At 40.8% G+C, this 26853-nt stretch overlaps 1 protein-coding gene across 1 annotated transcript; it reads right to left on the reverse strand.

The window, feature by feature from the left end:
* On the reverse strand, positions 1770 to 14910 carry LOC8070999 (wall-associated receptor kinase 2). Its single transcript, XM_021464618.1, has 3 exons — positions 13786 to 14910; positions 5250 to 5393; positions 1770 to 3120 (listed from the first exon to the last, which is right to left on the reverse strand). Exons 1-3 carry the CDS (start codon positions 14756 to 14758, stop codon positions 1913 to 1915), a joined length of 2325 nt encoding a protein of 774 aa, XP_021320293.1. The 5' UTR covers positions 14759 to 14910; the 3' UTR covers positions 1770 to 1912.

Consider the following 26853-nt stretch of genomic DNA (forward strand, 5'->3'; position numbering starts at 1 on the left):
TAGTATCGACCGACTAGTAGACAAGGCGGTGACCGTATCTACGAGGTGAAGAGATCAAGTGAGAGAATGGGTGGGCATCGGGAGGCAGAAAGGCATTTCTTTACTTGTGTTGGGCCTACCTTTATTGCATTCCACATTGTGGGTGTTGCTTTAGTTGTTGCCAAATAAAAGGTCCTAAACTTATGCTAAATTGTGCATGCACATTGCCCTTGCTTTAAGCAGCATAGAATCTAAATGCATGATGAGCCCACTGCATATGGAATGATGTTCCATGATGTTTTCATTCCTCATTCCAGGCCGCTAAGGGGCAGACACGCACTGGACACTAATACAAAAGAAATTTAGGAGACAAGCCATATGATCATATAGAGGTGGACATTTTTGTGGAGCCATTGCACAACACTAGAGAAAAGTGGTTAGACAAATAATAAGCCCAAATAGCAACTGGTTTGCCTAGCTCTATTACACCCTAATGCAAGCCCCTACACAGTTCTAATAGAAAAAGATTTGCATCACTAGAGCACACAACCACTCAAGACTCAAGGCTGGCAACTAAACAAGGCTACTCTAGCTAGCTAAACTAAGAGAGCAACTAAAGCTAGCTATTCTACTACTAAAGCTACAACTAACTAGAGAGCTACACTAAAAACCAACAAGCACTATACAAGCTATATGTTAATGTAAACACAAGTGCAGTGGTCAATATCGGACTGGGCAAGAGATGAACAAGGTTTGGTTGCTTGCTGACAACCGATGTCCTCATTGTGGCGTCTCAGTGTGATGATACACGCACTAACAATCCTTACAAGCTTGACCCTCAACTTGGGTGTCGCAAGAATCAAGCACAATAATAACTCCAAGCTTAACCCTCAACTTTGGTATCCCAATGAGGTGGGATCAAAACCTCTCATAAATCACCAATCGGAGGTGGAAAATAGTCGCCAACACTATCCTCAACCATATGCTCTGATAGCTCATTTCAAGTTGGTGGACAAGTCCTGCTGAAACTCCAACCATATGCACAAAAGTTGTATGGTGAATTAGCCTTATCCCAAATTAGCTTTCAAGTATTTTGGTCCTTATTGAGTCGGCTCACAAACTGGACCTATCGGAGGACAACTGGGTGCATCATGTGTTTCATGTTTCACAATTTAAACCTTTCATTCTGGATCATAGACCAAGATGATCGATCTCAATGTTGTTGATGTTGTTCCTGAAGCCACTCTAGATCATGGTTTGGTGCAGCGTGGCAACACTGCCAGATTTTTAGAGACAGGAACCTTATAAACCATCTTTGTAAAAAGATTTACATAGGCAGACCTCTTGATGCGTCTGTCTCTAAAAGTAGGCCCATTTTCAGAGGCCAACGCATTATGCATTAAGAGGTTCGCCTCTGAAAATCTAGTTTCAGATATTTTTTACCGCCTCTGTAAATAAGATGACCGTATCTATAAGTCAACTTTGTGAGACACATATTTTCTGACCAGCTCTGTAAATAAAACGTCTGCCTCTGAAAATCTCAGGTATTTTAGAGAGGGCTGAATTAGTAGTGTTGAGTACATAAATACAAGCAAATGTCATTTAATTAAAAAGTTCCTGAATTTGTTCGATGTTTTTTCATGTAAATAATATATATACTATATACGTGGTAACAAAATATCATCCATAATGTGTATCCAAAAAATATCACTAGATATATTTAGTGGTTTATTTACTAAGGAAATTCAGTTACAGGAGAAAAAAAAGAAAATATAATTAGTTTTCTTTTTTTATATGATATTAAGACTTTTTATGGTAATGAAATAAAAATTACGGGAGCAAAGGTTATAGGAAAGATTAGCACATATCAATACATGATGCATATTCTAGCTATGATGCTTTTATGTACATACTTGGCAAAAAAAATTTCTCTCTACCGAGGATACCTTGCAGACATCAAGATTTCTTCTTCCATGCTATATCTTCTGCTCCACTCTTGCGTGCTTTGTCTTTCCATTTTCACTGAGCAATTCATCATAACAATGTCATTCTCTTCATTTGTCTCTACATTCATATCAGTTTGGACATACTTCTTGGATACAAGACCTTCGAGTGCATGTTCCACCTGTCGCATTGTGGGCCGGTCCTCAGCGTTTAACTTTATACATGATGCTGCAAGTATGGAGACCTCATGAACTTCTTTGCCTCCTTCATGAATGACTTGAGGATCTAGTATTTCAGCCAGATTTTCTGTAGCAAGCAAGTTGACAAAATGGGAAACAAGGCCATCTCCCTCATGGAAAAAATATGAAAATGGTTTCTTCCTTGTTAGTAGTTCCACAAGAATGACACCAAAGCTATACACATCACTTTTCTCTGTGAGGCGTCCTGTATAGAAGTACATAGGGTCCAAGTATCCAATTGTTCCTTGAACCATTGTTGTTAGTCCTGTTTTATCCATTGGAATGTATCTTGAGGCTCCAAAGTCTGACACCTTGGATGTCATAGTTTCTTCCAAAAGTATGTTACTAGACTTGATATCTCTATGGATAATTGGAATTGAAACTGATGAATGAAGATAGGCAAGAGCACTTGCAGTTTCAGTTGCGATCCTCAACCTAGTGACCCAAGAAAGGGACTTTGGCCCTTCTACATGGAGATGGTCATAAAGCGTTCCATTTGAAATAAATTCATAAACCAACAATGGAACCTCCGTCTCTAGGCAACATCCAAGAAGTTTCACTACGTTCCTGTGATTAATTTGTGAGAGGATGGCCACCTCATTTATGAACTCATCGATCTCCTTCTGGACTGCTATCTTTGACTTCTTGATGGCGACAACGTGTAGATCTGATAAAATCCCTTTGTAGACGGTACCATGCCCTCCACCACCAAGCTCACGAGCTTTATCAAAGTTATTTGTTGCCTTTGCAAGTTCAACTACAGGTATGATCATCCTTTCTGCAATGTCTGCCCTTGGGGATACCAATTGTTGCAACAGTTGACCACGATTTTGCTTGAAGAACTTTTGTTTCAACATTAATTGCCTCTTATGTTTAATCCTTTGGGCCACGAAGATTGCAGCGGAAACTAGAAGCATAAATCCTGCTGCACTGCCAACTCCTACACCGATGCTTATTCCTGTATTTGTGTAGAGTATTAGTAATACTACTCGCTTAATCGATAACAAGAACTTGAAGTCATGGCATCCAATATTTGGACTACAAGGTTTTCTATCTTAGAAGGCAATGAAATGAAATTAAAACATCAAGTACAACCATGAATAATGGATATATACAATGCAAGTCTTATCGCAGCTCTAAAATTAGTCTTATACTCTTATTTCACCTCAAAGTATTTGTATATTTTTCCTAACATCTTCTACTCTCTCGGTTCAAAAAACTTGATGTTTTAGAATTCAAAATTTGTTCCAAAAAAAATGATGTTTTAGCTCTTAGAACTACGTTAGTTCGGTCATATTAGCTTCAGATTGTGGTCTTCATGGCTCCATGCAATTCTTTTAGTTAGCAGCTTATTCCTTAATTAGCATGTATTACCTTTAATAAGTAGGGGTATATGCATAATTTGAGCACCTATCTATCCTAAAATCCTAAAACAAAATGTGTTTTCGGATGGAGCAAGCATATTGTAATTGTTTTTTTATAATAGCATATTGTAATACTTGAGTGCTAGTGTGCACTGTGCAGCGAGAATTAAAACCTTATCCACCTCATCTAAGCTGTACAAAGAAGCTAGATCAATAATTCTGTAATCTCAAAAAGTTAGAAATGTAACAAGAACATATTTTGCATTATGGTACAAGACTACAGCCTTGCGTGGGTCATTCAGCCAGTTGATACAAGAGTTGAAGCCAAAATATAATTTCCATGACAATGTGTCTTGAAATATATGGAATAATATGATGCAACAGAAACATATTGTAGAACACAAGTTCAAAAGACAATTACATCTTGGAGAACTGTGTACCTTTAGTCTGTGCTCTTGGAGTCTAGTAAAAAGAAGAAAAAAGATATATGTTTATCTTTAAAAGTCCAATTTACTCCATCAAATATGACCTATGTGTGTGTAACCCTAGACTAATGTTCGATGCGATTTACTCACTCAACTATTCTAGAGGCCATTATCAATTTACCCATTAACAAGACTTAATTTTTAAATTTTCTCCACATACAAGTTGAGTTATAATTCTAAAATTTGTGAAGTGGTAGAAGACATCATAACACATTTTTAAAAATACATTATGAACTTCTCATTATGTTTCATACAATTTTGTGCTTCTATAGTCAAACTGTCAATTATTATTAGAAGACTTCATCAATCAAAATAATGATAAACAATTATGATGTGTTTTGTTTACAAAAACTATGGTGCCACCTATAATCTCATAAAATTTGAAATTAAAAATTAGCTTGAACATGGATAAGCATTAAGCAAAAGGCCCAAATCCTATTAAAGGGTAAGACCAACTGAAATAGTTTGAGGGAGTAAACCAAAGCAAACGTTAGTTTAGGGATTATATGAAAATAGGTCAAACTTGGTAGTAATTTAGATTTTTTTTCTTATCACTATTATAACTTTTGATAAAGTTATTGTTATTATATTATTTATAGAATGAAAACATTTCAAACATTGTATGTGTAATAAACATTTCAAACACATTATATTATTATATAAATATATATATTGTGGCAGTTTCCTACTGTATTCCTAAACAAAATAACAAATGCCTAAGAACATCTACAAAGCTACTTAAAAACACTTGTCAAATCATAGATTATACCAAGTGCCCAAATTACATAGGGAACTATTTTTTTCCTTTCTCTACCACCACCTCCAATCAGCCCACGGCCTAGCAATTCACCCACCACTGCTGCTGCCTAGCTAGCCATAGAAGCCTCCTAGCTGTCTAGGACGACAAGCGTGGCAGAGTGCCGACATCTAGAGTTACCCCGGCTAGGGCACAATAATAACTGAGAGGAGGGCTGGGAAGAGGTGTAGTATGGAACACATGTATATCTAGGAGTTGGAGGAGAGACTTATCGACAACTTATTTTAGGGAGTTGAGATACAAAATTGTTGGACGGTCATTTTTTCTGTTTGCAAAAAAAATGCTCGCCCATTGAAAACAAATGTCTATGGAAAGCAATCCATCACTAAACACGGTCGAGGTAGTTAAGGACGAGCATATGGGGTACTAATGTACCAATAGGTAGCACCAATAAAGTTAAAAGAAGATGAAATATACTAACCTGTAGTTGAAGACTTGATGCAGCCATCTCTCACAGTGTAGTTGCCGTGGGTTCCCTGAGGGCACTGGCATTTGTAACCTCCAATTGTGTTGATACACTCACCGAAGCACCCATGGTCTTGTGGCCGCTCACATTCATTGATATCTATGATTGACATAATTTGATTATTCCAACATTAGTACATAACACATACATTTTCATGGAAACAAATGCCTTGTACTCCAAATATGTCTTCTTAATTACACATTCACTTGCTACAAAAAATTCAAGTCATTTGCACAATATCATAAGTGATTTGTTTATTTTACTTTCTGTTTTTTCTTACATGATAAGTAAAGTAACTAATTTTATACTATCAATTTTCATTTCCTAATAAATGTAAACATCTCTCAAGCAATTTGATTATTAACAGAATACATTTGATTAGTAACATGGTCATTTCCCATATAGCCTCTTACTATTTTATAACAATTTATTATATTTGCTAAAACAGAATTAGTGGTTCACTTTTTGCCGCTCCACCCAAATATGCATACATAGCTAGATCAGTGTCTAGACTCATCTGATTCCTATAGGAAAAAAAATATTGCTGATTGATCAATTTAACAATATAAATTGCACTCATCTATTTTAACTTCCATTTTGGAGGAGAAAAACTGATTCTTGATTACAGCTTGGAAAAATTGATTTGCATTGCAAACTGAATTTTGAGAACATGTGCAGACTGAAAATCGATATAGGGCATGTTTGGAACACAGGAATGCAAAACAAAGGAATGACAAAAACTGTTGGAATGGAATAGAGTGAAAAGTAGAAAACTACAGGATTTGAAAACACAAGAATAGCAACTTTGGGAAAATAGAGGAATAGGGCAATTTGGATTGCAGGAAAACAGAAATGTCACATGTGTCCAAGAAGCAAGGTTTCATTAGGCTTCAGAACTAACATTGCGGGAAATTTTACTTTGGGTTTCCTTGGATGCTTTTTTTCCTATTTTTTGTGAAACAAAGTTAGCCTTTTCTTTGGAAAGGAATGTGGATTTCCTTTGTTACAAATAGCAAGTTGAGAAATATATGTTTTCTAAGACATCCGCATGCTACAACAAATTCGAGTCATTTGCACAATATCAGAAGTGATTTGGTTTATTTTACTTTCTTATTTTTTCTTCCATGATAAGTGAAGTCACTAATTTTATATCCATTGTTATTTCCTAATAAACATAAACATCTCTCAAATAATCTCATTATTTGCAGAATACACTTCATTTTGTAGCATGTTCATTTCCTATAGCCTACTATATATTATAAAACAATTTATATTTGGTAAAAAATGGTGGTTCGTTTTTGCCTCACCACCCACATGCATGGATAGCCAGATCAATGACTAGGCTCATCTGATTCTTATAGTGAAAAAACAATGCTGATTGGTAAACTTAACAACATAAATTGCAGTTGTTTCTTTGAACTTCCTTTTTGGAAGGGAAAAACTGATTCTAGATTGTAGCTTGGCAAAAATGATTTGTAGACTGAATTTTGATGTGGATGTATATAATAAATTCCTCGGTCTCTATTTTAACTTTGACATTTTCCTGAGCACACCAACTGTTTTTAATTGGTTGGACACCATCGTGGCCTAAAACTTCACCCCTTCTATGTCTCTACTGCCAGACGTTTTTTTTTAAAAAAAATGCACATCATATCTTATGAAGAAAGGAAGACTAATGTAAATGAGCATGTGACCACAATACAAAAGAATCACCAAACAAAGCAGAAAAGCTTGGTGGCCTGGCATAAAACAAGAAAAAACTCTAAGGAGAAGGACCAAAATTAGTAGATCACAAGAGCCCTAGGCACCAGAAGAGCAGCACAAGCATCTTGGAAGCAGTCCGCGCCCATGTAGATGCCACCTCCATGATGGCCTATGAAAGGGTATGGTAACCAAGTCCTAGGTGGAGCGTAGAACACCCAGATGTTTGGCTCCTTATAGGGGCTCCAAATGACCAACACAACCATGGTATCAAAAGCCTTTGTAAAGGATTTGCACTCACAGCTATGTCCATCAACTCACCAAACTATGATGAGAAAATATGTGGTAGATGGCACGATGAACTACATAAGCTCGAGAGACCTAGGGAGAGAAACAAATCTTCGTTCTATGGCTCTTGAGCATAGAGGGCTTGATATTATCTTCTTGCGGGTCATGTCTCTATATCTCATGGTTCAACGTCCAAGGATGATGAAAAAATCTAGCTAGACAAAAATAATCACTTGTTGGGTGCCCATATTTTCCAAAGAATTCAAATCCCCTTAACCTCTATTTTACAAAGGAAGAAAGCTTTGTATAGTAGGCTAAATATAAGGAAAATTTTCCATCAAACGGCCACTTCAAGGTCCAAACAAAAACTATGCCCCCTCTATGAGAGATAGATGTGTCAGAGTCATACATACACCTACAAATATTATAACAAGCCTTGAAGTGATAGAGTGCCATTGACATCTTTGATCGATAGATTATTAAACATGGCCTACCAAACTATTTGGGTGGCCATGATTTTGTCCTAAATAGAGGAGCAAAAGGTTAGGAAAACTTCTAGCAATGATGCTCTGACAAGTTAGTGGTATAAGCAAAAGAGGGCACACCTCCCATCTTTGGTGGCCATGGAGATGGAGGTCTCGAACATGGTCTTGATGATTGCATGCATCTACCTTGACAAATAGTTCTACACATATGCATAGACAAAGCCAGCACATGTTGTATAAAGCCTAGCTAAATACCTTGAGATTTGGTTTTGCTAGCAACAAGCTCCTTGGGGAGGCAACAAGCCGTCGCTAAGACACTACATAGTTGTGCTAGAAACTACATTAGATATAGTCCAAGGAATGCCTTGCCAAGGCGATCGATGGAATAATAGAGGATGGTGTCAACAGAAACATAGATAGGGATGTCGGAGAGAGTGTACTATGTGAGGATCAACCTAGCCTTCTTATTAAGAAAGTAGCTTGTCAAGCTTGGGATATGACCAGCAACCTTATTAACTAGGGGCTAGAAATCTTCGCCCGAGATATTGCAAAGTGAGATGGCAACCCTTGATCCCTTGTATTTGTAGGAGAAAAAACCACACAAGGTAGAATCTATTACTCTAGATAGTGGATTAGAAAAATCTAGAACTTCATGAGGTTCCCCTAAGAGAAAATAACTTCCTTAAGGAAGGTCAAGTCCAATCTAGGGGGTCAAGAACACCAAAATGTCAATGTAGAGAGAAGCCTAATGAAATTGGTGGGAGAATCCCCCTTGCATCTGTTGCATTAGTTACTAAAAGGAAGAACATGGCGGGATTGTACCCCCCATCATAGACCACAGACATGGTAGATGTGACAACCAAGGGTACCACTGATAGGACCATGGTTCTAGCCATGGGTATAATGATCAGAATCCCTACTCACTAAGATATGGAGAAAGCCATGGTCTAGGGAGTCCAACCGAAAGACTAAAGAACATAGTTAAACGTATGCCTTGGTGATGTCTAGCTTCACGAGTAGTTTAGGTGACCATTGTAGAGGGATTCAACTGTCCTCTACATGTATATGAAATTGTCTTGGATGAATTGGCCTTCATGAAGATACTATAATGGGGGTTATGGAGGATATGACAACCAAGATGTGCATACCTAGCCCTCTAGAGAAAGAGTGGGCTATGACACTTCATAGAGTCTAAGTATCACTCACATATACTTGATACATAAGACATAGATTGACCATATCTTGAATATCATGGAGATCCTCTTGTAACCAATTAGAAAACATATCTACTAATAATCGAGGACAATAGAGCTTGGTAATCCTACTGGCTATCTCCCAATCAGTATCCAATCATTCACCATGTATATTGGGCACAAGCAATATAATCCACCAAAACATGACATAGGGTATTATGTCCTCATGACATCCAAAACCTGTATAAATTATCATGTATTGTGACGCCATCTAACTCTACCTCACACAAAATGTTTATCAAGATCACAACATCCAAGTTTGTTAAGCCTCAGACTCAATGGTTCCTGATCATCAAAAGACCCTTGTTCGATCCCTCCTAGATTGCCTAGGGGCTTAGGGGCTATGCCCACCAGGGACGCTCGTGCGTATCCTCTAGCGAAGGGATGCAGATGAGCCTGACCCTGCTATGGCTTCTGATTGGGGCTCGAGGGATTTCTCAAGCCTATGGCATCCTACCTATGACATCTCCATGCTCGACCCTTGGCTCCTGCTTGGCTACCAATGCTAGACAAGGCTCAGGCACAAGAGGACAAGCCCCTAGGCTATCGATGACTAGGAGCTCTACGGCAACGCTCTTGAGGCATGCCCCTGCTAGCTATTCCTTCAACAGGCTCACATCCGAGGCATGACACAAGAAGACAAAGCTTCCTAGCGGCCTCTAAGGGATTGAGGGCTTCCAAGCCCATGCGTTAGCCCCTGGAGCTGACCTCCTTCACCACCAAGAAGACTCCAAAAGGTCTCAGTGACACGTAGGGTGTCCGAATAGAGAAGCCAAGCAGCGTCAGGCTTTCTTTGGCTCTACGTCTCCTCGATGGTCCATGGCACTCTACTGCAAAGGCCTCCCTAGACTCTGACGCACATAGACTACATACTAGAAACCTCAAACCACTTTATACCTGACCCATCTCATTATATATAAGGGATAGGGTCGGACCCAGAGGGGAGAGGGCGAAGAGAAATCATTCTCCACAAGTCTATTCCACTTCTCTACTCTACAGAGCAGAGCAACCCATGGAGGCACTGTGCGAGTTCCTCCACCATGATTTGCCAACCTCTTCCTCTCCGACGAGGGGGAGATCCCACCGGCGGTGAGACAATCCTTAGGATTAGCACCAAGCTAACCCCCTACCAAAACTCTTCTTCCTCTACACTTTGTTGTATTCCCCAAATTTTGGGTGCTCTTGAGTACGAGGATCATAAGTTGCTGGATGTGGGGACCAAGTTGGCCCGAACCAGGATAAACCGTTGCGTCTTTTCTATGTGATTCTCGTGTTCTTGAGTCCACCCATGCCACCACATCCATCGTGCTTTGACACTAACTCAAACAACATGCTTGCCGTGGTTTCGACCCCGTGACAATGCCCCTTAACCATATTGCCAATGACAAAACACCAACGATTGATGTGCAAAAAGGAGGCTGTGTGCATAGATCTATGAAAGCTAGATGGATCGTCATCGATTTTTCTCTAAGCCGGGCTTTTTGCATTTGGAGACTAAACTTCACTGCCATCAAGGGAAACAACCTTACCCTTGTGACCATCTTCACCAAGTACTAAACCATCCACCTTAGAAAACTGGACTTGATCATCGACAAGAAGTTTAGCAAACCTCACCTCCATGACTTGATGCACAACTAGCCGACATGGTCTTTACCATGTTCCCCACTCGGACGTTCATTTGGGCTGCAGAACTTGGCTTCCGCTGTCCATGAAATCACGCCCAAAAAATTGGATATACACCTCGTACATAGGTCTTCAATCAACAAGGATGCATCTTGACTGGTCAGTATGTTTAAAAAGTTACGACTTCCTATCCTCAAATATGGATTGGATATGGACAGTAGCAGGGACAGCTATTCCTCCTTTTGGTGCTCTTTGTCCTAGGAAACTTCAAAAGCTCAGTACTAGAGAGAGCTAGAAGTCAAATGCAACCAAAAGAGCCACTATATGCTAAATGTTGATGTCCGCCAAATGAGCAAGTTTGCTCGAATGCTAGGTGGTAGGAATGAAATGGGCCAATTAAGTAGTTGATCTGGTTTATAAAAGTAAGGCCAATGGCTCACATGGGCTGACCTCAAAGCCTAAAATAGGTTGCTAGGGTCAAAACCTATTGACCCAAACGGTAACATGATGGATTGATCTAATCATTACATAACAACCTTTTTAAAAAATTATTTATCTTCTTCTCTTGTTTCAGAATAAGCACCAAATATTTGCTTCGACTAATTCTATCCACTTAGACAGGAAAGCCATAGTCTAAGTGAAATGGGTTCACCCATGAACCTTAAAATTTACCTTGAAGCCACGGGGCTGGGTTCAAAGCAAAGGCTGTGGGTCAACCCATTTCCATTCCTAGCGGAATCAAGACCCTCGTCGTGGCAAGGCCAATGGGGTTTTCATGAGCACTATCTGGCTCACTAAGCGCTTGTTCGGTTACAACATTTAAAGGCCAGGAATCAATCTGGTAGTGAAAGTTTATATACTACGTTCGTTTTACAGGAAATGGTGACTAGGAATCATTACTACCAGGAATGCTAGTGTAATTTGTATAGTCAATTTTTACCAAGAACCATTCTTGGCTAGGAATGGCCTTAAACGAACGATCTGGCCAGGAATTCTTCCCGGAGCGTGAAACGAACGTGGCCTAAAAAAGATCCGGTCGGCTAAACACCGTCACCACGCGGACTGACTACGGGCACGGAAGGAAGCGGCCATTGCTTGAAAGCTTTTTGTCTGATCGAGTATTGTTGCACTATTGCCTGACATACAACTGGGTCAATTGTCAGATTCTCTTCTTCATCTTTCATAATCTAATAATTAGTTGGATCTCTTGCATAATTAGTGACACCGTGCATATGCTTCAACTGTGTCTTATAATTAGTTTGGAGCCGTACAGAATGCATGCACAATGCACACTTACAAAAGGACATAGCTTAGTTGTAACAAGAGCCTTGGTAGTACCTTAGGTCTTGGATTTGAGTCCTCGTGCGAGCGAATTTTCTATAATTTGACGGCGTTGTGCCTTGATAGGCAACGCTCTCTTCGATAATAAGGGTGTCCACTAATATTTTTCTCATCTCCCCTCAATTAAAAATAATTATATTATTCAAATAGTATGGGGACCACCCTATCTATCACTTTTGAACTATCTTTTCATCTACACATCACCCGTGGAACCTATGTTGCACATGCATATTAGAGGAGATATAATATGTTAATACTGTAGCAACTTTGCTAATATTTAAAAACAATACTAATAAGTTATTAGAAAGCTCCGGTGGAGATCTCAGATCTCTAAGTTTGCTAGCCCACGCACATGTCTCAGCCTGACCTACTGCTACGTGCCACCGACGACGACTTCAAGTTAATAATGCGCCTAGTGCAAGTCCACTACTCCCGTCGTTTCACTCGGTCTAGGTAGATCTGGCTACTATTCATATATATATGACCCAGGGCTTGTTTAGATGTAAATTTTTTTTGAATTTTGACATTGTAGTATTTTTGTTTGTATTTGACAAACATTATTTAATCATGGGTTAAATAGGCTTAAAAGATTTGTCTCGCGTGCAATTAGTTATTTTTATCTATATTTATAATGCTCCACATGCATGTGCTGCAAGATTCGATGTGATGGAAAATTTGTAAACTTATAGGTTTTTAAGTGCATATAAACAGGCTCCCAGTTGCATATCAAAGGATATAATTAAGTTCGGCGAATTTCAAGGACAACTAGTTGACTGTCATATATATATCTAGACTCTAGTGGCAGTCATTGGGACGTCATGGATAGATCCTTCCGAGTTGACAAAGCAGCCTCAGACAAGATCATGAAGTTCAGTAAAAGATAGATCTTGATTCACAAAGCAGTTTCAGACAACGTCATGGTTTTCAGTAAAAGATATAGGCCTTGATTCGCGAAGCAACTTCGGACAACATCATGGATTTTTCTAAAAGATACTAGGTCTTGATTGTCACAATCAATTTATAGAAGCAAGATAATTTTTTTTCAATAGAACCAAACTGACTTTTTCCAGTAGAAGAAAAAAAGTTGAAATAAATGTTGTATGATACAAGTATGGCAAAACTTGGTAACCACTAACCAGCACCACAGGATTGGCACCATAAAAAAGGCCATCATCAAGCAGGATGACTCGGGCACAAAAAACGTATTACGATGATGAAGGATTATTAGAGGGTGTTTAGTTTTCCTCTTATTCTAAAAAATTTTGATCTTTGGTCTATCATTTTATATAATGAAACTAAATATCATGCAAAAAATTTGGCAAAATAGTTATCATTCTGCATTTTAGATTTTAACATTAAGAGGCCAAAAAAACGAAAAGAGCCACGAGAGGTCATAATGAGAGCAATAAATTCTGTATTTTGGACGGAACCAAGTATAACTCTGAAATTTTTGACTTTTACATTTCATCGTTCCAATGTAGTTGACATTTTGTATTTTGCATTCCATAGAGAACTAGGCCTTCGTTTGTATTTGATAATTATTGTCCAATCATAGATTAACTAAGTTCAAAAGATTTGTCTCGCAAATTATAGACAAACTATGCAATTAATTATTTTTTTATCCATATTTAATGCTCTATATATGCGTCCAAAGATTCGATGAGACGGAGGGCCTAAACAGGCCCTTAGAGACGATTCCGAGAACCAAAAAAGTTAATTGATTGAGAAGCCATTTGTGGAAACCACCATTATCAGGCACATGTTAGTAGTAGAAGAGCGCTGGAGTAACATGTAACTAACCTTGGCATCCATGGGTGAGATAAGGATTGCCGTCGTAACCTTGTTGGCACTGGCATGTGTAGCCCAAGTTTCCGGCCGCGCACACGCTGTGGTCGCTCTTGCAGAGCGCGCGGTCTGCGTCGGCGGAGCATACCGTAGTGGCGTTGGCCGGCAAGTTGGGCAGCGGCGGAAGGCCCTGCCTGACCCCCCACAGGAGGACAAGCGGCACCTCAAGCGCCGCCCTCGACGGGCTCTGCTTCACGCTGAGCAGCTCGTCGGCCAGCGGCCTCTGGTCGAACCACCCTTCCTCCGCCACGAACACGTAGGTGGGCAGGAACGTCAGCGCCTCGCTGTGGTTCCCGGCGTCCAGCCACCGGAGGCGCACCTCCGTGGGCGAGCTGTGGTAGTTGATGGGCGCCTGGCAGCACGCCATGCCGGAGCAGTACTTGTTGTTGTTGCCGGCGGCCCCCGGCGTCTGCCCGACGCTGTCCACCTTCTTGTTGCGGAACGAGCAGAAGGACGCGCAGCCGCTGATGATGCCCGACCTGCCGGGCCCGACGACGAGGTCCTCCACCAGCGTCGCCACCAGGTTGCAGCCGGAGAGCACCAGCTCGTTGCCGTTGGACAGCATGTAGCCGTGGTCCATGAAGCTGCCGCCGAAGGAGACGTTCCGGTCGGTGGTGATGCTGGCGCTGTCGATGATGGAGCCGCTGCGCACCACGCGCACCGTGGCGTTCCGGAGGGAGATCTCGGCGACACGGAGCGTGCCGTCGCCCAGCAGGAGCAGCTCGCCGCTGCTCTTGTTGTCGCAGGTGAGGTTGAACCCCGGCCAGTAGCAGCGCGGCGGCCCGAAGCCGAAAGGGTACGGCACGCTCACGCCCCCGCAGCTGGTGTTGCAGTCGGCCAGCCCTATCGGCGCTGCTGGTGCTGGAGGCTCTGCCGCGGCCGCCGCGATCGCTAACACCACCGCAAAGGCTGCTGAGCCTATCGCCATCGATTGAGTGTTGTATGTTCACTGGAGCACTTCACTTACCACTGCTGTTGCCTAATAATCCTTCCGGGACCTCCTGTTTGTCGGAGCTAAGGTAGCCATTGGACAATATTTACCACAAACAAACGAAAATGCTACAGTAGCGAAATCCAAAATCTTTTCGCATCCAAACAAGGCCTAAGGTTGCATCGTTGCCCACTAATATCATGTTTGTCGGAGCTCCACCGAGGCCTTTACTTCCCAAGAATTTTTACAAAATTTTTCAGACTCCTCGTCACATCGAATCTTGCGACATATATACGAAACATTAAATATAAATTAAAAAACAACTAACTATACATTGCGAGACAAATTTTTTAAGCGTAGTTAATCTATGATTTGATAATATTTATTAAATACAAACGAAAGTGTTATCTTGTCCATTTTTAAAAAAATATTGCAGCTAAACAAGGCTCAACTCCCAATCTACCTAGATTCATCCGGGTCCACCGTGGATATGAGATCGAATGTGTTTGGTATGCTTCCACTTCCACCCACGTTTCTCTTTATCTCAGTCAACCTAGACCAACGTGTTAGGAGGCAATTTTCTTTTTTTTTAAAAAAAAAAGTTCTTCCTACAGGTTACAAGCACACGTGCACAAGAGCCGGAGTGGGGCGGCTGCTTGGCTGGGGTTGAGCATATGGCGAGCCGATGGCGGGCGGGCACGACCGGTCAGGCGAGGCTGGCTCGGCGGCGGTTGGCTGGCAGGGTGTGAACAGCGCGTGCAGCCGGGCACGTCGAGCCACGAACGGGTATGTGTCCGGGGCATTTGAGGAGGGTGGCGTTGGGGGTTCGCCGGCAGGCGATGGGGCTGCCTCGCTGCGGCAGGGAGCACACGCGCCTTGTGAATGCTGCGGGGTGGGCGGGGGCCGGGGCGGTGCAGGCGATCGGAACCGAGAGAGAAAGAGAAAGAAGAACGAACCATTACTTACTTTGGGTGTGTAATGAGTGGGATGATGAGTAATTTTACCCAACTCCACCGATTCGGTGGATCTAGGATAGATCCATGTTTTTGATGGAGTAGATCCATAATACAGCTGGAAGTGTTCAGCTAGAAAAAATGAATCTGATTTGGTTTTGGTGGGTCTGATACCAGTGGAGCTCTTCCAAACAAGCTCTTCCGGCGACTACGGTAGGACAGTAAGTCCTTGAGATAGTTCAAGTTCAAAGGCGGGCAGCCTAATGGCCCTCTACCAATATTATTAATATGTTATTTGCATATATACCACTTGCATGTCAAATAAGCAATGCCAATAGGCCATTTCTAGCACCGTCTCCATTAATAGAGATGGGCATCTTACCTGGCTCTGTAAATAAATTATGAAAAAACAAAATTGTGCACTGTATGCAGTCACTTGTTTATATTAGCTTTTAAAATTATTTTTTTAATATTTCAGTCTCTAAATTATTTAAATTAAAAAATTAAACTATAAAGTTTTAGTACGGTATGTGTCCCCATACGAGCTTGAAATTTTTTAAAGTTTGAATCTCAAAATCAGATAATTTTGAAACAAATATCTAGGAGTCTAAATATTTTCAAATAAAAACTTATCAACTGCAAAGTTATAAAATGCATTCATAACTATAACTTTGATATAGATTATGTTGACATCTGAAGTGATTTGGAATTCTTCAATTTTAAATTTCAAAACCTTAGAATTAAAATATATATTTCGGAATCTAATTTCGAATCAAAAGTTGTTAACTATAAAGTTCACTCTACGGAGAACTACAACTTGATGTACATCATATCAACATTTGAGGTTGTTTAAATATTTTAAATTTCAAAATATAAGAACTTAAACAAATATTTGGGATTGTAAATAGTTTCTAATTTAAAACTTATTGTTTATAAAGTTCCAGATCGCACTGAGCTTTACAGTTTTAGTGTAGACTTTGTCGTCGTTTGAGTTCATATAAAAAAGTTATTATTTTAAATCAGTTATAAGGATGGGCCTCGCCAATCGCCATACATAATGAGCTGAGGAAGTAGTGCGTGTATATTGATTGATTCATGGCCAAAGTCAAGTTGTAGGGACGATGCACACTAATAAAAGTCAAACCGATGCGCCTTGCCCGTCACCGTCAAGATCTGGGAAGTACAGTACATAAATTATTTGTTCTCCCCAAATAATTGATTCATGGCCAAACCCCATTTCCCCGAATACCAGAGCACGCACGTCATGCTGCTTTCCTGAGCTGCCTAATTCCATGGAAACTTCACAGGAATCTCCCTGTACGATTCTAAGCTCCCAAAATCCGGTCCTAAAATATAGTCGCTGACCCAAGAGGCCTGGCTTTTTTTTTTGACAAGTAATCAAATTTATTAACAGCACGAGGCTGATAGAACGTTTACAGAAGTAATGGTTACAGAGTTGATTGTCCGAAGAACGGGACAATCATTTGCATGACTAGGATTAGAACAGCTGTAGTCATATTGAATCTGATTGGATGTAATTGCTTGAAAAGCTTGTCTTACCAAAGAATCGCCATTTGGTTTTGGCTTCTTTTAACCTTGCGCACCTGTGTATTGTAATTTGCCAGCAAATTTGCTGCACTTTGAGAGTACGGCTTGATTCTCCAGTCCGACGGGTTTGAGAGATTGGATTTATTGAGAAAGTGCACCAGCTGCTGATTATCAGAAAAAATGGTGTACCTCCTGCACTGGATCTGGTTTAACAGATTGGTTGCTAAGGCCAATGCTGCCGATTCTACCATCAAAACAGAGGATGATTCCTGCACGAGAGCTTTAATAAAAATACTTGTTAGAGGGTTTTCGTCTGTGATAATAATGAAAACTCCGAGGCCTGCTTGTCTAGTGCCAGAAGTATGATTATCTAGCAATGTGGCCCCATCTGTGTAGCACCTGGTTCCTACAAAGGAGGAAGGGAAAGAGACCAGAAAAGGATCTGTAGTTTGAAAGCTCCTTTGCTCGGTTCCTGCAGAAGTGTTGTTAGTGTAGAGGCTGATATCTTGCAATGGAGGAGAAACCGGATTTTGGAGAGCTTCCAAATGGGCATTCATGTGGGCAGCTGCTGCTAGCTTGATCTGATTTGCACTCCAAGTTTTTCTTTGGAACCTGTTGTCATTACGAGCTTTCCAAATATACCAGAGAAGAAACATTTTATTACATAAATCATGCTCTGTTATATCATTTTGGAAAAAGAATGATAAAGATATTTGAACCCCATCCTCTTCTTCTGGAATCTGATTAGAGAGGAAGGGAGGGTTGGCTGAAGACCAGACCTGGGCTGGCACAATACATGTGAAAAAGAGATGCTGGTCTGTCTCCTACTGTGCACAGTAAGCACAGTTCATATCTTTGTGGATAGAGAAAGTACCAGCTCTTACCGCAGTGGCAAGAGCTCTTCTAATAAGTTTCCAAGCAAAGGTTTTGATAATTGGAGGGATTAACTTACATTTCCTGGTGCTATGAAGAATTTTGTTGGCTTGCTCCGATATGCTTCTGGGTCCTTGGTTTGGAAGCTGGTGCGTCTGCAAAGAACATAGATGGGAGTATGCAGCTTTAGTGGTACAAATTCCATCTTTGGTTGGAACCCACCTGAGAATATCATTATCAGTATGAGGGACAATAGGGGTAGATTCAATATTATGAACAGCCGGGTCATTGAAAGTGGTGCTAAGAAGATGGTGATTCCAGGTTTGGGTGTTCTGATTCCAAAGATCAGAAACTTTGGCCGGCAAAGGGTTGTTAACAATAGGCAAGGAGAGGGAGTCATGAACATTTTTCCAAATGGAGCACCACGGCTGGGACCATATAGAGGTGTTGCCATTGTGAATCTGGTAGATGACATTGGAGTTGAGATGGTGTCTGACTTTGAGAATGGAAGACCAATATATGGATTTGGAGACATTAGCACTGGCTTTCCAGAAGGAAGTAGAAGGATAGTATTTGGCCTTAAGAATATCAGAAAGCAAAGGGTTTTTATCGGTGGCAATGTTCCAAGCCAAGTTAATGAGAAGGCTCTGATTAACCAGTTCCAAATCCCTGATCCCAAGACCACCTTGCTGAGTAGGTTTGCAGATGTCCTCCCACGAACGAAAGGGAATAGGAGTGGTCTGATTTTCTTCCTGCACACCTGCCCACCAGAATTTTCTCATAATAGAGTTAAGTTTTTCAATAAAAGTTTTGGAGAAAAGAACAGTGGACGTGTAATAAATAGGGATAGAGGAGAGAACTGATTTAATATATTGTAGCCTTCCTGCATGATTGAGAGTGTTAGCTTTCAAAGTTCCAAACTTAGCAAAGAATTTATTTGTAATAAAATTGTAGGCCCTATTTTTGTCCTTGTGGCTAAAGATCAAGGGGTGACCCAAGTGAAGGGTATTCGGTTTTAAGTTTTGAACTGGAAACACCCCATGAACCTGGTTCTTAATAATTGAAGGGACATTCTTACTGAAGTAAATGTAAGATTTACTAAGATTGGGGGTTTGACCTGAATTTTGGCAAAAATCATCTAGGATGTTTTTTATTACCTGAGCCTCTCGAACATCCGCTTTTCCACAAATGATGAGGTCGTCTGCAAATAATAAGGAGTGCAGTCTAGGCGCGTTGGGCCCCATAGAAATACCATGGAGGTTGTTATCTTGGAGGGCCTGTTGAAGTCTAATAGATAGGGAGGTAAAGGACATCCCTGTCTCAGACCTCTCTGAGGAGCGAAGGAGTCAGAAGGTAAACCATTAGCAAGAACTGCAAAAGGGGGAGAGGATATGCAAGCATGAACAAGATTAATAAAATGGTTATTGAAGCCTATCTTTCGAAGAGCAGCTAAGATAAAGTTCCATTCTAATCTGTCAAAAGCCTTAGCAAGGTCTAATTTAAGAATAAAAGAGTGATCCTTCCAAGAATTTAAATTGAAAGAGTGGATGATTTCCTGCACAATGATAATGTTTGAAGAAATATGTCTGTTCGGAACAAAAGCAGATTGAGCCTTGGAAATGAAATTCGGTAGGTGACCTTTTATTCTATTAGCTAAGGTTTTGGAGATAATTTTATATATGGCTTGTTCTTGAGAGCAGAGATATCGACGCGCATCACCCACAAAAATCTTGGTATTGGGTGTTGGAAAAATGTAGCAGCAGCTTGGGTTTCTGGTCGTCTCATCACTCGTGGCTCATCATTGGCTGGCCTCCATTCCAAAATACTTCATCTAGGGCTTGCAAAAGAATTTAGATTCTTCATCACATCGAATCTTGCAGCGCATACATAAAATATTAAATATAGATAAAGATAATAACTAATTATACAGTTTGCCTGTAATTTATGAGACGAATCTTTTTAGCCTAGTTAGTCTATCATTGGATAATATTTTTCAGATACAAATAAAAATGCTACGGTGTCAATTTTGCAAAAAAAAAAGAATTAAACAAAGCCTAGGTCGTTTTAGATTTATTCTGAATCGAACTCTTCTAATTCCGTCCAAGTTTATACAACAATATAGGTTGCATATAATATCAAAAAAAATACACTTGTAGCTAAAGCAATCTAGTTTGATGCGCGTATATGTTTATACGTTATTCTGACTTGATCAAAACTAGAAAACTTGAAACAAAACTAAAACAACCTGCAATTTTAGAGCATCTCTAACAGTTTTGCATTTTTTCTTTGTCATTTGTTGGAGTTTGCCAACTCTAGAAAACAAATGGAAAGGAGAAAAATAAGACATCTCCAAGAGTTTTGCAAATCTAACTTGCCATTTACCAAAATGTGGACCCAACTGCCGAAACTTTTCACGCGTGGTCTCGGTCCGTTCGCAGGCTTTCTTCGCGCGTTCAGAAAGTCGGCCACCACCTCGCGTTAAGGCAGTCTGCCGCCACTTGCGTTGAGGCGCTTGAAGAGGACGAGAAAGAAGAAGAAGGAGACGAGCCAGCGGAGAAGGCATGGGAATGCCGGCGAGTCCAGGAGAGGGCGACGCAGGAGCGCGGCGCGTACGTCGACGAGCGTGGCGGTCGAGGACCGGAGCGTGGCGTGCGGCAACGCGAGCAGATAGAGGCCGTAGAGCACGAGCAGCGCGGTGGCGAGGCCCGCGTGCGCCATGACGATGTAGAGGGACGCGGCAGATCGGTGTTTGCCAAGTCGCAGATGGACTTACATAAATGCCAAGCCTTCCCTAGAATTTGTCAAGTTTCCAAAAATGCAAAACTAATATGCAAAACTGTTGGAGAGGTGTTTTTTTGAATTTTGACAAAAATCAAAAATGCAAAAGCAATATGTAAAACTGTTGGAGATGCTCTAAGAGTAAGTGCAGTTTTGTATATACGTGTGGGTTTGGCATCCGGGTCGCCTGGGTGCTGGGTCGCAACTTGCGAGGGAGGGAGCCTGCGTGTGGGCTAGGTTGCGTGGGAGGGGGGAGGCGCAATTATACCATAATAGTCTTTCATTTTTGAAATTAATTAGAGCTAATAACTTGTTTAAGAACTAAGAGGTACCAAAAAGTACTCCCAACCACCATAAAAAAGCTTCTAGAATTATACTTATCTAGAGACGGAGGGTGTAAACTTCAACCAACGACGAAATAAAAACAATGATATGATAACAGTTCATCAAAATCTATAGAAACGCATGGTTGTTCCGAGGATTATTATTGGTCCATTTGTAGTTCTAACTTCAAGATATATACTAGATCCGTAAGTTGTAGACTAAATTTATGTTTTTTAAATATTTTTATTATATCTTAAATATAAATAATATGAGTCATCTAAATGTATTTAACATATCTAATGCCGATCTAGGATTTTCTAACGCTTCAGATAACGAGCTCTAAAGAAAACTAAGGTATAGACGTACAATAGTAACATATAATATATATACGAAAAACTATTCAAAATTAAAAAGAAACCATAAAATAAAAAAGAAAAAAACTTTTAATTCTAGTTGATAACACCAACCGAGACTAAAGATGTGCATGCTAACAACCTAGACTAAATGTTTCTTCAATCCTGATTTCCTGACCCATGACTAAAGGACGGGGTCTTTAGTCCTAGATTCATAGTCCCGGCTAAGAAACTAGGATTGATGTGGTTTCTCAACATGGACTGTAGGTTGATTCTTAACTATTATTAGGGCATAGACAGATGTGTCCTTAACCAAGACCACAGTAACACTAGTATCCTTAAGTGCGAAAAGTAAAAACTACCAACTAGAAGCACACTACCATAATAACAATACTAAATTGTCATTCCTTCAATCCCAATTTCCTGACCCATGACTAAAAGACGGGGTCTTTAGTCCTAGATTCATAGTCCTGGCTAAGAAACTAGGACTGATGTGGTTTCCGACTGCAGGTTGATTCTTAACTATTATTAGGGCGTAGACAGATGAGTCCCTAACCAAGATCACACTAACACTAGTATCCTTAAGTGCAGAAAGTAAAAACTACCAACTACAAGCACACTACCATAATAGCAATACTAAGTTGTCATTTAACTTAGATCACCTCCCTTCCAGACTTCGTGCATTGATTTTGTTCCTGATTGTAATATGAACCTAATTTCATAACTTTAGTAGATTTTAATATCAAACAATATTTAAAGGCATGATCCACAGTAACAACAGCATAGTTTACAAGTAACCATGTAACATATCACAATATATGAAATGTGAATGTCGCTTAATGGCAAATCCATCTAATATACCAAGAAATTCATGAATGCACTATCATCTATATGAACAATCTTTTACCATACCATATGAAAAAATAATACAGAGAGCTTTGTGTTTAAGTAGATCAAAATAAGTCCTTTTCTCCTTAGACTTTAAAACTAGACAAACTACCACTCTTAACATCCAAACCATTTGAATTACATCCCAAACCTAGTTAGAAGTTGTTTTCAAGGAAGCATCATTTTTTCATTTCAAAATATTCTATAACCACCTGATAAAGTTTTTAAAACCATGAAAAAACTTCTATAAATTACAAGAAAAATCCTAGAGATATATTAGGATATGAGAAACCCAAATAAAATACTTATAACTCATTAAATATATGTAGAAGCTTTCAAAAAATAGATTTATCACTATAAAAATGAAAACTTTGATAAACATTTGGAAATTTCCAAAACATTCTAATCAATGTCTACATGCATTCTAAAAACTTCCCACAACAAAATTATAAGATGCAGCCAACATAAATGAAACATACTTGATGTTGTGCATTCATGTTAGTTGCATCTTGTTTATTGTTTTGGAAAAATTTTAAAATGGAATTAAACACTAGAATGTTTTTGAATTTTATATATTTTTTCTAGTTTTTCCTATTTAGAGCAAAAGTTTTAGAAGCTCTAGATATATTTATGAGGTCTAAATATTTTGTTTGAGTTTGCGATGTCCGAATTTGTTTTTAGGATTTTTCTTTGAATCTTTTAAATGTTTATATTTTTGTGGTTTAGAAAACCTTATCTAGTGTTTACCATATTTTTATAATTAAAATTAAAAAATGATAAAACCTCTTAAAAATCTCTCCTAGTAGTGGGTTGATAGTTAAGGAGCTATAGTTATCTGGTTTGGAGTTTGAGATGGAAACCAAATTCAGACGACAATTTAGGAAAGATATATAAAATAAAACGGCCTTTTGAAGCCTCGATTCATTCGCATATCTTTTTTTATTTTGGGCCGAGTGGGCGACACCCTTGGCGTGGGCTACGAAGGAAGCGGTAATGATAGGTAACGGCCGTCCGGACGCGAACAGACGCACTGAAGCCGCGGGACCTGTTCTTGCCGCACGTATCCAAAAGCCACGCCCAACTAATTCATCCCTACCGCACGCCAATTCTCGTACTCATCCTTATCCTCTCGTCGCTCACTCCTGCAGTCATTCCTCACCTCGTTCACTCCCACAATCAGGACGGACGTCGCGCAGTCAATGTCACCTCGCCCACCTGCCGGTGCTCCCTCTCTCCCTCCCTCACTCCCTGCTCTTGTGACCTCCACGCCACCGAGAGAGCGATTGCGGAGGCTTTCCGGCAAGCGGCACCTCCCTCCTTCTCTGCCTCTCTCCCCTCGCTCCGGTGATCTCCATGGCAACGGAGAGAAGCACGACGACGATGGCTTCCAGTGAGGTAGGTGGATCCTTTCTGGATTTGAGCCCTCCTCCTCCTCCACTGGATCTGAGCCCTCCTCCTCCTCCTCCTCCTCCTTCTCCTACCCATCATCCGCTGGATCTGAGCCTCCACCTCCTTCTCTGGATCTAAGGACACAACAGTGGGCTGATCCTATTTTCTTCTTCCTCCGGTGAGCTCGAAGGTGATGGGCCAGGGCTAGAGCATCCTTCACCTCGAACCCATCCCCTTGCTGTTTTGTATGTTTTTTTTGCTGTTTCTCCGTGTTGTAATAGATTTTTGGGATGTTGCAAAAAATGATTTCAAATGTTCCAAAAAAAGAGTACTGTTGTTGAGATTGCTGCAGTAGGGGATTTTCAATTATTGAAATTATGTTTTACAAATATTGCAACAATAAAAGGTGATTATTGAGTTGTTTCCATCTTTCCATGTTTCATGTTTGTTTTTACCATGTTGCAGTACTATCACATGAGATGTTGCAGTACTACTATATGAGATGTTGCATTAGTTTTTTTATGTTGTACCATGCATTGCGCTTTTTGTTTGCTGTTGTAGTAGCTTTGGTTTGATATTGCAACAAGTAATTTTTTTCTCTAGACATGTTGCAAGTGTTTTGATCTGGATGTTGCATGGTGTTTTTTGCGAGTGTTTAATTAGCATGTTTCAAGTGTTTCAGCTATTTCGTATTAATGTTGCAAGTGTTTCATCAAGATGTTTCAAAAGTATATAGTGTTGCAGATAGTGTGTTTCAGATGCATATTTCATTTGTTTCATATGTCTTTAGGCTTATGTTGCAAACATTGTATTCTGATGTTTCAAAAGTAGATCGAATTTTGCATCCCTGTCTTTGCTTTTCCGCTTCCTCACCTTGACCTCGTGTGTCTTTCTCCTCCTTTTCGGCACCGACTGGGCATCTGTTGCCTCTCCCCATCTTTCTCGATGCTGGCTTAGCCATCTTTCTGTAGTATTATCCTTAATTTGGTTACTAATGAGCTGGTTTGTCAATCCAAGATAGAGGACGAAGAAGAAGCTCTTTTGAAGGAAGTTGGCAACCCACAGGTAAATGCTTTTCATTTTAGGTTATATCCCGTAGCAAATCAAGGTTCGGAGCCAGATGATTGTGAGAGAATGAATGACTATGCGTCTGATGCCATGGAATCTGCTGCAAAGTCAGTCTGACTAGGATAGGATTTGTTGACCTGAGACTGGCCTTTTTCCTAGGGATTAGACAAAGTCAGCAGAGGCAAGCCTGGAATCTTGCAAGCCCCCCTTGCTTTTGTTTATAGGCCTTTTCTCTCCCAGACGACTCACTTCTTTCTATATCTCAACTCTGCTGCTTAGCCGAACCCTCAAAGAAAGTTTTTCATGGAACCTTCAGGTATTGATTTTCTGCTCCTTGTCGACGAAAGCTAGTCGGCAGTCTACCTTGGGGTATACCCACGGTAGTAGTTTATCGGTAGACGGTGCGCAAACTACGAACTTGATGGTGACGCAAGACACGGACAAGCTTTTTATCCAGGTTCGGCCGCCGAGTTGGCGTAATACCTACGTCCTGCGTCTGGTTGTATTGATTTGTGCTGAGAGAATATGATGTGTTAGGGGGGGTCCCTTGCCCCTCCTTATATAGTCCGGAGGGTAGGGTTACAGAGCTAGAAACTAATCCTAGTCGGTTACAACTGCCGTAGATAATTCGATATCAATTCCTATTCTAACCGACTAGAATCCTGCTTGATCTCCACGTCTTGTTTCCTTGCGCGAAACTCGGGCTGTCGGATCGAGCCTTGAACTCGTCTCGTAGTGGGCCAAGCTTCCTGGCTGAAGTCTAGCCGTAAGGGTATAGGGGTTTATACCCCCACAGCTAGTCCCCGAGCGCCATGTATTGTGATGCAACACGCCGTCTTGAGCTTCTTCGATCAGCGAGGCTTGTCGTCTTCAATAAGCGGGGAAATCGCCCAAACAGTTGCAACGGTTCCTTGACCAACTCGAAAGACAGTTGATCAACGTTGACATCGAAGAAGCAGGTTGTTCGAAGAATGCATGGTGCTCTAAAAAAAATTTCTTTCCTGGTGAAGTGTGCCCACTTTGCCTTTTTGAAAGGTAGAAGCATCAAAAAAGCAAGCAAATTCACCGCTAGGTGAAGTGTGCCCACTTAGTCCCCGAGCCTGGTAGTAGGTGGCGTAGGCACGTGGTGCCAGGGTCAAAAGAAAATTCCCCAAAGTAGTTTTGAGACTGAGATGCATCGCTAGATGCATCGTACCGATGTAGTCCCCGAGCTTGCTAGAAGGCGAAGTATGAGCCTTGTAGCAAGGTCTAAAAAATTGAATTTACCAGTCCCCGAGTATGTCATGCTCGTCTGCAATCGAAAAGACCAATCGACCAGTCCCCAGGCACTTAGTGTGCTTCTTGGAATTATATGTTGCTATACTGTACGACCAGTCCCCGAGCATCGAGTGCTCAGTGGTCGGTGCATGCTTTAAAGTTTTGAGCTGATAGACTGAGCGACCAGTCCCCGAGCGTCGAGTGCTCGGTGGTCGGTGCAGTCCTTGAAGTTCCGAGTTGATAGACTGGGCAACCAGTCCCCGAGCGTCGAGTGCTCGGTGGTCGGTGCAGTCCTTGAAGTTCCGAGTTGATAGACTGGGCAACCAGTCCCCGAGCGTCGAGTGCTCGGTGGTCGGTGCAGTCCTTGAAGTTCTGAGTTGATAGACTGGGCAACCAGTCCCCGAGCGTCGAGTGCTCGGTGGTCGGTGCAGTCCCCGGATTGCTGACTCACTGGCGTATGTGTCTTCTTACTTTTGAAAAGATCTTTCCAATTAAAATTGACGTGACGGGGTCTCCTGACGATATGTCAGACGGATGCATGAAAAGCTGCACCTGGCAACTGTACAACCGCTCTTTGCATGGTTTGAGAAAAGGAAACCATCAATTGGTACGAAAACTCCGCCGCATTAATTGTCTATAATCATTGTAAACCGAAACGCCG

The sequence above is a fragment of the Sorghum bicolor genome, chromosome 7 (assembly GCF_000003195.3).
Source record: "Sorghum bicolor cultivar BTx623 chromosome 7, Sorghum_bicolor_NCBIv3, whole genome shotgun sequence".
In the NCBI taxonomy this organism is placed as follows: domain Eukaryota; kingdom Viridiplantae; phylum Streptophyta; class Magnoliopsida; order Poales; family Poaceae; genus Sorghum; species Sorghum bicolor.